Genomic DNA, 12,324 nt, shown 5'->3' with positions numbered 1-12,324 from the left:
CGGCTTCACTGCAATGCAGAGGATGGGTGTGAAATTCACATGATTCCCTAAGGTTGCCCTGGCCTGGCCCATCAGCTTACTGGACAGGTGAGACAAAGGCGCTGCTGATCTCCAGCCAAATCTAGCCACTCTTTGGAAATGATATTGACTTAGCTGTCAAAACACATCTGAACAGATTGGCAGAGACTAAAAAGTTGGATAACAGATGGAGTTGGCGAGGCTGTGAAGAAACAGTCAGTCTCCTAGTTAGCTGGTAAGATTGATCCAACCACTATGGCAAGTACCACCAAAATCACAAATGTATGTGAATTTTGACCCAACAATTCCACTTCTAGGAATTTATTCTATTTTGTTTTTCTGAGACAGGGTCTCGCTCTGTTGCCCAGGCTAGAGTGCAGTGGTGCAGTAATACAATCACAGCTCACTGCAGCATTGACCTTCCAGGCTCAGGTGATTCTCCCACCTCAGTCTTCAGGGTAGCTGGGGCAACGGGCATGTGCCACCATGCCCAGCTAATTTTTGGTATTTTTTTTAGAGATAGGGTTTTGCCATGTTGCCCAGGCTGGTCTCAAACTCCTGGGCTCAAGTGATCCTCCTGCCTCAGCCTTCCAAAGCGTTGGATTACAGGCATGAGCCGCCATGCCTGGCCTTTAGGAACTTATTCTATTGATAAGCCTGCCCATGTGCCAAATAAGCACAAGGTCACTCATTACGGCACTGTCATAGCAAAATATTGACAATGGCTCATTATGAAGGACTGATACAATAAATTACAGGATGATCACGCAATGAAATATTACATGGCTATAAAAAAGGAACCAAGATCCTCTTTACCCACCAATGGGGACTAATATCTAAGATATGTTAATAAGTGAAAAAGCAAGATATAAAACAACATGTGTAATGTGCTCTTGTGTAAAAATATTCAAAAATAATGTGTGTGTTTGTCAATGCATAAAACACGGCTAAAAGAACACACAAAAACCATTAATATTGCTTGACTCTGGGGAGGAAAACTATGTGACTGGGATTAGGAACAGATAGAGCTTTTCATCATGTTTCTTTTTGCTTATTTATTTCAATATTTTTTAGAGACAGGGTCTCACTCTGTCACTCAGGCTAGAGTGCAGAGGTGCTATATCACAGCTCACTGCAGCCTTGAACTCCTGTCCTCAAGTGATCCTCCTGCCTCAGTCGCCTGAGTAGCTAGGAACTACAGGTATATGTCATTATGCTCCACTAATGAAAAAAATTTTTTTTAATAGAGATAGGGTCTCACTATGTAGCCCAGGCTGGTCGTCCTTTTTTTTTAAAAATTTTTTTTTTTGAGACGGAGTCTTGCACTGTCACCCAGGCTAGAGTGCAGTGGTGCAATCTCAGCTCACTGCAAGTTCCATCTCCTGGGTTCATGCCGTTCTCCTGCCTCAGCCTCCTGAGTAGCTGGGACTACAGGTGCCCGCCACCATGCCAGGCTAACTTTTGTATTTTTAGTAGAGATGGGGTTTCACCATGTTGGTCAGGCTGGTCTTAAACTCTGGACCTCAAGCTATCCTCTGCCTTGGCCTCCCAAAATGCTGGGCTTACAGGCATGAGGCACTATGACCAGCTACCATGTATCTTTTATATCTTTTAAATTTGGAACCATGTGAATGCCTTTCCCAGTAGAAACAGAATTAAAATGTGAAAAATGGCAAGCTCACAAACAATACCAAACCACACAAAAACAAAGTCGAGGTCCACGTCCGAGGAATAGCGCTCCTGGTCTCGGCCTCCCAAGTTCTCCAGCCACGGCGGCTGATTTCCATCATGACACAGTTTAGGATTTAGCTTCCCTCCCCTCAGCTTCCCACCTGGGAGGGGGTCGAGAAGGCGTGGGAGGCAGTGGTACCAGCTTGGCATCAAGCACTTACCTGCTCCTTCTCTGAATATGGGTTGTTGAGGACGACAGGCACATTGCCCTTCCCCCATAGGTCATTGAAGACTCGGTCGTTCTCCACACCGAGGGGCAGAGGTTTGTGTGACTTGCCGTCCAACTCTCTGAAAGGCAAGGTGGGGCAGGTGAGGAAGGGGACATCAGGAGGGACTGCTGGTTGCTTTGATCTGGAAGTCCTGAGTCTGTACAGAACCTCAGTGGCTCATTCACATAACTCCATATGAGCCAGCGAGCTTTGGGTACCCAGCCTGCTGCTTCATAAAGATCGACAGTGACATGTGGGAAGGCAGCTCTGGGTATCAATCACAAAGGGAGCTCATCCAAGGTGATCTTGACAGCTGATGTATCCCTATCTTTGTGGACATCATTTCAGGATGGCAAGGAGAAGGATTTTGCTTGTCCCTCTCCCTTCTTCATTCCATGGATCTGGGAACACAGGAGGCCTGTTTCCTAGTAATACTCCATGTACCATGAACCCCTGGACAACTTAATGCTCATGACACCTACCAGTGGAAAAAGCAGGAAGCAGGAAGGATAGAGAGGTCCTGTGGGCTTTGGGTAATAAGTTATTCTGACCCTGACTAAGACTTTCGGCTTTGAACAATAGCAGCTCAGGACAAACAGAATGATTCGGAAAATAAAGGGAACATAATGACAAAAATAATAATACCATTAATAAGGAGAGATAGCATTTATTAAGCACTTACTATGTGCCAGGGACTTTACATGTGGGTTTTTAAAAAACATTATTTTATTTATATTAGACACAGGTTCTCCCTGTGTTGGCCAGGCTGATCTCTAACTCCTGGGGTCAAGCGATGCCCCTGCCTCAGCCTCCCAAAGTGCTGGGATTACAGGCGTGAGCCACCATGCCTGGCCATGTGTTTTAGTGCATTTAACTCTTGTGACAACCCTTTGAGGCAGGAATGACTGGTTTTTGTTTTTTTTTCCCAGCCTTGTCCTGTCATCCCAGCTGGAATACAGTGGCACAATCACAACTCACTGCAGCCTTGATCTCTTGGGTTCAAGTGATCCTCCTGCCTCAGCCTCCTGAGTAGCTGGGACTACAAGGGTGTACCACCACGTCTGCCTAATTTTTTTAAAAAATTTTTTGTAGAGATAGGGTCTCACTACGTTGCCCAGGCTGGTCTCGAACTCCTTGGTTCAGGTGGTCCTCCCACCCCAGCCTCCCAAAGTGCTGGGATTACAGGCGTGAGCCACTGAGCCTGTCCAGGAATGATTGTTAATCACCATTTTATTGATGGGGTAAGGGAGACAGAGAAGCTAAGTTGCTCAAGGTCACACAGTGGCAAAGCCTAGTATTCCAGCCCACTCATCACATCCATTCTAAAGTAGGGGCTGTCACTATCATCATCATCATCACCACCACCATCACCATCATCTTTATCACCACCACTACCACAATCATCACCATAGCCACCATCATTCTCACTGTTACCATCATCATTATTGTAATCATCATCATCTAACTTTCCTCATTAGCCTCCACCATAATCACCATCACCATCATCATCACCATAATCACCCTCATCATTATCATCATCAACCTCATCATATCCTAATCTTCATGATCAGTGCCATCACCTTCATTAGCAGCATCACCATTATCACCATCCTCTTCCTCCTCCTCGGCATCATGACCACACCAGCATCTTCATGACCACCAGCATCATCCTCACCATCATCATCACATGAGGAAACTATAGTTCAGAGTGGCTAAGTCACTAGCCTAAGTCACACAGCTAGTGATGGTGGATTCAAACCCAGGCTTGTTCTGGATGCTAGAGCCTGACCTTTTTTGGAGACAGTCTCGCCCTGTTACCCAGGCTGGAGTGCAGTGGTGCAATCATAGCTCACTGCAGCCTTGACCTCCTAGGCGTGAGCGATCCTCCCACCTCTGCCTCTCCAGTAGCTGGGACTACAGGCGCGCACCACCCTGCCTGGCAATGTTTTAAATTTTTTTAGAGACAGGGTCTCACTGTGTTGTGCAAGCTGGTCTCAAACTCCCAAACTCAAGTGATCCTCTTGCCTTGGCCTCCCAAAGTGCTGGGATTACAGGTATGAGCCACCATGCCCGGCCAGAATCCAACTTCTTACCCACTAAGTTTTCCTGGCTTCCTGTCCCTGAACTCTAACGGGCTCAGGATGAGGTGATCTCAGCTAGGTTCCACAGGCTGACCACCCTCTGAGATGGAGATAGGAGTTGGCACCAAAATCCAGATGGCCTCATCAGACCTGTCTCACTCTCTGAGTCCTTCTACTCTCTGAGTACTGCCCTCCTACTTCCCAACAGCCTTTCTCCTTTTGGCTCTCCTATCCAATTTGCCTCTGACCATGGCCTCTGTCTGTTCCCTAACTGGGCAATGCAGCTTGCCCTGTGGCTCATCTTGGTTTGGGTCCCAGGCATTAAGACTGGCCCTTGTCTTGCCCTCTGTTCTATGTTCCTAACTTTGGGGACTCCTCCATCCCCCAATCTGGTACAATGACAGTCATCTGGGATGAATCAGAAGGCACAGTCCAAGCTCTGAGAGCGCGATCCCCAGTGACCCCTCCAGCGGCTCCCTCTGGGCCACCCAGATCCCCTGCCTGCAGTGTTCCATGCCGTCCCTGTGGCCCACATCAAAACCACTTCCACTCTTCTGCCTGGAGAGGTTTGCATTCATCAGAGGGAACATTCTGTTTTACCCTCTTTAAAATGTCACCAAAACATACCCAGAGTGGCTCTTGATTACAGGAATTTCCCAAGTCAACGGTTACCTACATGATCATAAACAGAAGTATGGTCTGTTGAGAGTGCTGCTCTAAATGTCACTCAGTTCCCTTTCAGCTCTGAAACTACTGATCCTATATCACATGACCATAAATGAGGATTCAGCAGGGAAGGGAGGAGGTTAATGCACTTGGAGCCTCTATAACATTGCGGGTACTTACACAGAAGTTATTTCATTTAATTTCAACAGACATTAAAAGCCCCCATTTTACACAGGACAAAACCGAACCCAGAGGGGTTATGTAAGTTTCCTAAGGTCCCACCGTAAGCATATAGTACAGCTGGGATTTGAAACTAGGTGTGACTGATGGGCTGCCAAGATCCTTCCTTTTTTATTTTTTGAGATGGAGTCTGGCTCTGTCGCCCAGGCTGGAGTGCAGTGGCGTGATCTTGGCTCACTGCAACCTCTGCCTCCCAGGTTCAAGCGATTCTCCTGCCTCAGCCTCCCACATAGCTGGGACTACAGGTGCACACCACCACACCCAGCTAATTTTTGTATTTTTAGTAGAGATGGGGTTTCACCATGTTGGCCAGGCTGGTCTCGAACTCCTGACCTCAGGCGATTCACCTGCCTTGGCCTCCCAAAGTGCTGGGATTATAGGAGATCCTTCCTTTTTTAAAATAGAGGTAGAAAAAACTGGTTAGGATGCTCATTCTAAGCCAGAGGCTACAGAGCAAGTAACCCAACATCTGCTGCTGAGTGAAGCCAATTTACAAAAATTACAAGCTACAATTACCTAGGCGACTTGGAAATGATCACATGGTTCGTCTTATGTGAATTTGAATTTGCAGAGAGAGTTTCTTTTAACATCATTTTTTTTTTTAAATCCATTAAGACTTTTGTTTAAACAATGCAGTTGAAGTGTTTTGCCAACAAAAACTTAATTTTGGAGTCCTTTGTGATGAGCACATAAAATTTTTATTTTTTATTTTTAGATAGTCTTGCTCTGTCTCCCAGGTTGGAGTGCAGTGGCATGATCTTGGCTCACTGTAACCTCCACCTCCCAGGTTCAAGTGATTCTCCTGCCTCAGCCTCCCTAGTAGCTGGGATTATAGGTGCACACCACCACGCCCAGCTAATTAAAAAAAATTTTTTTATTTTTAGTAGAGACAGGATTTCACCATGTTGGCCAGCCTGGTCTTGAACTCCTGGCCTCGAGTGATCCACCCAGGAAGGATATTTTTAATATGGGACCATGAGAAACATCCAGGTTGAACTATTTGGTTTCCCTTCCCCCAGCAGCAAAATCAGAAGTAGATTTAGTTTGATTCTCAGCCCACAATCTGTCAGTGATAACCAGGTCTGAGGGAAATATCTGGCTTATTGCCACAAATCTGTTCAACCTGGATCCACCTGTTTGCTGGGGTTGCAGGAGCAGTGTAGCATGCTGGTTAAGGATGTGGCTGTGGATTGGGTGGAACTGGATTCAAGTCCTGGCTTTGCTGGTTATAAACTGTGCAACTTTGGACGCTTCATGTCTCACACTCAGTTTACTCATCTGTTAAATAGGGTCAATAATATCTGCAATGATTAAAGGAGGTAAAGCTTATAATACTTAGCAGTGTGGCACCTGCCATCACTCTTACTGCTTATGGAGGATCAGAAAGAAACAGAGAAAGAAACTTCTAGCTCTGCGTAGAACACTGACTCTTCCTCTAAGTCATCCCTGTCTAGTAGAACTTCTTGCGATGGTGGAAATGTCTCATATCCGCACAATCTCATGTTATAGCCACTAGACACATGTGGCAATTCAGCATTTGAAATGTGGTTATTATCACGGAGGAACTAAATTTTAAATTTTATTTAACTTGGATTGATTTAAATTTAAAGAGCCATATGTGGCTTAAGGCTATATTGTCAGACAGTGCAGCCGCTGGAAACCTTAATGTCTCCAAAGACTGGGAATTGAAGGCACACATGGCTCCAACCAGGGGGCATCTTTGCTGGGGGCTGGGACACACGTGGGGAAGTCTACACTCAGACACTTTCTAAACTGCCATGTCTTGTTCACAGAGCCCAGGAATTTGATAACTCTCTACTTCCCTTCCAGACTCCTACCTCATATCATTCTTGGCCCTGATCTCTTGACTCCTCCCTCTTCCCGAGGAGCACACCATGTCCATCCTTACCTTTATACTTAAGCTCCCCAGGTTGCTCTTTCATGTTCCCTCTGCTGAGAGCCAACTCCTACTCAGCCTTGATGGCCCACTTCATGTCCCACCTGTCACGGGAATTTAATGAGATCATGCATGGAAAATGCCTAGCACATAATCGGCACTAACTAAACATGAGTGATGAATATTTCCATTTAGAACTAAGAAAACAGATGCCCAGAGAGATTAGGTAATTTGTCAAAGGTCACACAGCAGGCAACAAGAGCTTGCAGATGAGATGTCTCTTCACTGTTGTCCCAGCTGAGAGTCACTGTGTATAGGGCTTATGTGGGGGGCCTCTGGGAGGGCAGCATTTGGTTGGACCTCATATCTGAGAAGAACCTCAAACTTGGATGTTAGATGTGCTCTCCAAATGCAGTAGATGTGTTGAATATACTCATCTGTGAAATATAAATTTAGTAACTCTGTTTTATTATTATTATTTTATTATTTTGAGACAGAGTCTCAATCTGTCACCCAGGTTGGAGTACAGTGGCACGATCTCAGCTTACTGCAACCTCCACCTCCTGGGTTCAAGCAATTATCTTGCCTCAGCCTCCTGAGTAGCTGAGGTTACAGATGTGCACCACCAAGTCTTGCTAATTTTTGTATTTTTAGTAGAGACGGGGTTTCACCATGTTGGCCAGGCTGGTCTCCAACTCCTGACCTCAAGTGATCCATCCGCCTCAGCCTCCCAAAGTGTTGGGATTACAGGTGTGAGCCACTGCACCTGGCCTGTTTTATTATTTATTCACCAAAAATATATTGAGAGCTCACAGAAGGAGATTGACAGGGCCTCTTTTGACTTCTTGAGATGTCTGGATGGTAACTCCCCTTTAACAGTGCTCATGAGTCTTGGTCTTACCCAGCTGCCTGGAATAATCTCAGTTTAGATCAGAGTTTCTCTACTTCCACACTACTGGTATTTTGGGCCTCATAATTTCTTGTTGCCGGGACTGTCTTGTGCATTGGAGGATGTTTGAGCAGCATTCCCGGCCTCTGCACACTAGATGCCAGTAGCACCCCTATCCCCAAAGTTGTCACAACCAAAAAAATGCTTCCAGATATTGCAAAGTGCCCCCTGGGAGGCAAAATTGTACTCCTAACCATTGAGAGGCACTCTCAGTGGTTTAGATGTGGCTGAGCATCTCAATGCAATGCTTCCAAGTTCCTCCCCATCCTTGCTCTATGCTCACCCAAGGATCTGCAAGGATTTATTTACCAGCTGTCCCTTGTTCCCAAATGGAATTGAGGAGTTCGCCTTCATTAAACGGCCCTCACCCACTCCTCTCAAGTGTCCTTCTCCCTCTGGAAAAGCCATCCCCCAATGAGCTTGGCATTCTGGTGGCCAGTGTCCCCAGGGCTATCAGGTGGTCACATTTGGTGATTCTCAAACTCCAGGGTGCATCCAAATCAACTGAGGGGCTTGTTAAAATTCAGATTCCTGGCCAGGCATGGTGACTTATGCCTGTCATTCCAGCACTTTAGGAGGCCGAGGTGGGAAGTTTGCTTGAGCCCAGGAGTTCCAGACCAGGCTGGGCAACAAAGTGAGACCCTGTCTATACACAAAATGAAAAAATTAGCTGAGCGTGATGGCGCCTGCCTATAGTCCCAACTACTGGGGAGGCTGAGGCAGGAGAATCACTTGAGCCCAGGAGGTTGAGACTGCAGTGAGCTAAGGTTGTGTCACTGCACTCCAGCCTGGGCGACAGAAACAGACCCTGTCACACACACCACACCCCCTTCAGATTTCTGAGCTCTCCTCCTGGAGAGTTTGAGTAGTGGGTCTAGGAGGGAACCCTAGCATCTGCATCATCAGAAGCACCCCAGTGGTCCATGGACACACTGGGAGACCCATTTCCCTGGGAACTCTCTGGCCCAGGCTCTAGCAGTAGGCAGCAAGGTTCCTTCTGGGTTAGAGATGTCAGCCTTCCCTTTCTCCTTTCCTTTCTTCACTCCCGTCCTCCTATAAGGCCAGGTGTGGAGCTCTGCCTCCCTCCTGGCAAGCATTTTCTATGCTTTCTGGCAAGAACAAAACTAAATCCTTTTTTCTTCCACTTCACTAGCTGGATGATCATACGCAAGCCAAAAGTTGCTCTTGCATCTCTAAACCTTCTGAGAATCTTTGCCAGATCCTTCCAACTGAGGCTTCCTAAGAACCAGGTTCCCCGACCTCTTGCATGGAAGGAAAAGGGGTCCTGGGCTTGATTCCCCAGGAAGTCTGAAGGTGGGTCGATTGACCCGTTGCTGACCACTTACGGACCCCAAGGACCTGGGAGGGGAGCAGGTGGGCCAGGCCTGTGTGCTGGGCACAGGGAGGCGGGGGCTGCTGCCTGTTCTGGCCAACCAGACAAGGAGGCCGCCGAGGAGCAGCTGGTGCTGGCAGGAGGCCCTGACCACATTTCTCAGCAGACGCTACGCTCTCTCTGACTCCTGCTTCTCCTGGCCCTGCACGCTCCAACAGCCTTGGTTTCTGCCTCCACCTGGTCTGGAATGCTGGGAGCTGAGTTAAAGTAGGAAGACTTGGAGGCTGTGGAGGCTGGGTCTGGGGTCTCTGCAAAGCTTTTCTTCTAGATTTCATCATGCTTGGAGTGGGAGGAGTGGGAAGCTCTCGTTAAACAGAAAAGTATGCTTTATTATTATTAGGGACAAAGTCTCTAAAGTACAGTGGCATGATCATAGCTCAATGCAGCCTCGAACTTCTGGGCTCAAGTGATCCTCCTGTCTCAGTTTCCTGAGTAGCAGGGATTACAGGCATGCATCACCATCCCTGACTAGTTTTTAAAATTTTTTGTAGAGATAGGGTCTTGCTCTGTTGCCCAGGCTGGTTTTAAACTCTTTGGCTTAAGCAATCCTCCTGCCTTGGCCTCCCAGTGCTGGGATTACAGGCGTGAGCCCCCACACCTGGCCAAAAGTATGCTTTCAAGAGGAGGAATTCTACCATGAATGCCGCAGCTGGGAAGTGAGGAGAGGGCCTTTGGGCTCTGTCACAATCATGACTTAATTGCTAATATCACCAAAGCTGGGCAGGATTCTCAAACTCACATGTCTGCAGAAGACAGGCTGTTGAGGTCAATGTGTGGACTGGGCTGTTTGGATGCTGGAGGATAAGAGACCCCACAGTGTCCCCTTCCCAGCTCCTGTCACTGGTTGCCTCAGGAAGATGTAGATTCTGTGTTAACAGTTCTTTGGATTTTTTTTTTTTTTTTAAGAGGCTGGAAACTTGATTTTGCCGCAAATTCACTTTTCTAGAAAACTGCAGGCCAAATAAAACTCATGGGAGAACTGTGTGTGGTCCTCAACCTTGTTTGCAACCATTGCCCTAAAAGGATGTTTTGAGTTCCTCTCTTTGGAGGAATGTTCCAGAGAGGTGGAATGGGGTAGTTCTTACGATCCAGGTGTGGTCTGGCCTGTGATGAGCGTGCCAGCCACTGGCCCTCACGAGGAACCTGAACACTAGTTCTGGGAGAAACCTTAAGGCTCACCTGGTCCACATCTCATTTTTAAAGATGGGGAAACTGATGCCCAAAGAGGTCGAAGGGCTTTCCTAAAGTACGTAGCTGGTGAGACGTAAAGTGGAAGGAGGGGCTAGAAGCAAGGTCAGTGGACTTAGTCCAGTGAGACCTCATAGGGATGGCAAGAGGGACAGCCATTGGTTAGCCCAGGGCCGGGCCACAGCATTGCTCAATGGTGTTGGTTAGATGAGTGTGGTAGGCTGAATAACGGCCCAAGGATCTCAGGTCCTAAACCCTTGAACCCGTATATGTTTCCTTAGATGGAGAAAGGGTCTCTGCAGATATGATGGGATGTTAAAGATCTTGTGATGGGCAGATTCCCTGGAGTTATTTCCGTGGGCCCTCAATTTAATCATGTGTCTTGATAAGAGGGCTACAGAGGGAGCTCTGACTACAGAGGGGATGTCACCACGGAAGCAAGATGCTCTGCTCCTGGCTTTGAAAATGGAGGAAGGGGCCACAAGCTAAAGAATGCAAGGAACGCAGCTTTAGACCCTGGAAGAGGCAAGGAAATGAGTTCTCTTCAAGAGCCTCCAGGAAAGAACACAGTCCTGCTGATACCTTGATTTGATATCAGCCCACTGAGACCACTTCAGACTTAAGACCGTCAGAATGATAAGGGAATAAAGGTGTATTGCTTTCAGCCGCCAAGTTTGGGGTGATTTGTTATGCAGCCATAGGAAGCTGATACAATGAGTGAATGGGGGCGGGGACAGGGATGACAGTAGGGTGGTTGATCGGCCCACCCATGTGTCCAGCCTCACTGCCCACCACTCCCCCTCCACTCACTATGCTCAAGCCCCTCGAGCTTTCTGTCCTTTGCACGTCCCAACCCTGTTCCTGTCTCAGGGCCTTCGCTCCTGCTGTGCCTTCTGCTAGGAACACCCTTCCCTAGATGTCACATGGTTGGTATCTTCTGGCCTCAGTACAAATGTTGTCTTTTCAGAAAGCCCCTTCCTGACCCCTCTATCTAATGCTCTACCAAACCCCAAGCCACTTTTCTTCAAATTACTGTTTTATTTCCTTCATAGCATGTACCACTATCTAAGATGATTGCATGTGTCTATTTATTTATTTATTTAGAGATGGAGTCTCATTCTGTTGCCCAGGCTGGAGTGCGGTGGCATGGTCTCGGCTCACTGCAGCCTTGGCCTCCTGAGTTCAAGTGATTCTCCTGCCTCAGCCTCCTGGGTAGCTGGGATTACAGGCGTGTGCCACCACACCTGGCTGATTTTTGTATTTTTAGTAGAGACGGGGTTTCACCATGTTGGCCAGGCTGGTCTCGAACTCCTGACCTCAGGTGATCCACCCGCTTCAGCCTCCCAAAGTACTGGGATTACAGGCATGGGCCACCGCACCCGGCCTACTTATTTTTGATTTCTTGTCTCTGATATGATTCTCCAAGGGCAGAGGTTCACCATGGAATTCCCAGGGCTGAGTACAGTATCAGGGGCAGAATGGATGCTCAGTAAACATTCATTCCATGAAAGGCAGTGAGAAGCCCCCTGGTTACTCATCATTTTTGGTGGGCAGGCAGGCTTATCCCATGGCTCTTCCTCAGAATAAAGGGCTGGGTACCCACCTGGCAAGATGGCAGGGACACAGATGGGGAGAGGGTACAAAGCGAGAGTAATCCCCAGGAAGGGTGGATGGGGAGCTGCTTACGTTCAAGTGGGCAAGATCAGAATAAAAGGTGGAAATTCAGGTTGAAGGCTAAGTTACTGGGCTTAGTTCCTTAATTGAAATATGCCCCAGCAGAGGGATTCCAAGCTCTGAGATACATCAAGTGTGGTCTGGGAGGAGTGCTTCTGACTCAGACAGTCCTGGAATCAATACTGCCATTGGTCATGCTGAGGTCAGTTCTAACGGAGAATTCTAACTAGCGTGATCCTCTAAGCAAAAACTGAGCCAGTCAGTCATCTTCCCTGCGG

The 12,324-nt window shown here is 47.6% G+C and overlaps 1 protein-coding gene across 3 annotated transcripts in view; it reads right to left on the bottom strand.

Annotated features, from left to right (window-relative positions):
* The window catches only part of NOS1 (nitric oxide synthase 1), a 151,094-nt gene that overhangs the window by 99,912 nt on the left and 38,858 nt on the right, over positions 1-12,324 (bottom strand). For all 3 annotated transcript variants that reach the window (XM_032168570.2, XM_058424857.1, XM_032168571.2), the window contains exon 3: positions 1,911-2,037. In XM_032168570.2, coding sequence (XP_032024461.1) covers positions 1,911-2,037 — 127 coding nt within the window. The remainder of the gene's footprint in view (positions 1-1,910; positions 2,038-12,324) is intronic.

Source organism: Hylobates moloch, unplaced genomic scaffold, assembly GCF_009828535.3.
Source record: "Hylobates moloch isolate HMO894 unplaced genomic scaffold, HMol_V3 SCAFFOLD_12, whole genome shotgun sequence".
NCBI lineage: Eukaryota > Metazoa > Chordata > Mammalia > Primates > Hylobatidae > Hylobates > Hylobates moloch.
This window is presented reverse-complemented; position numbering and strand designations above follow the sequence as displayed.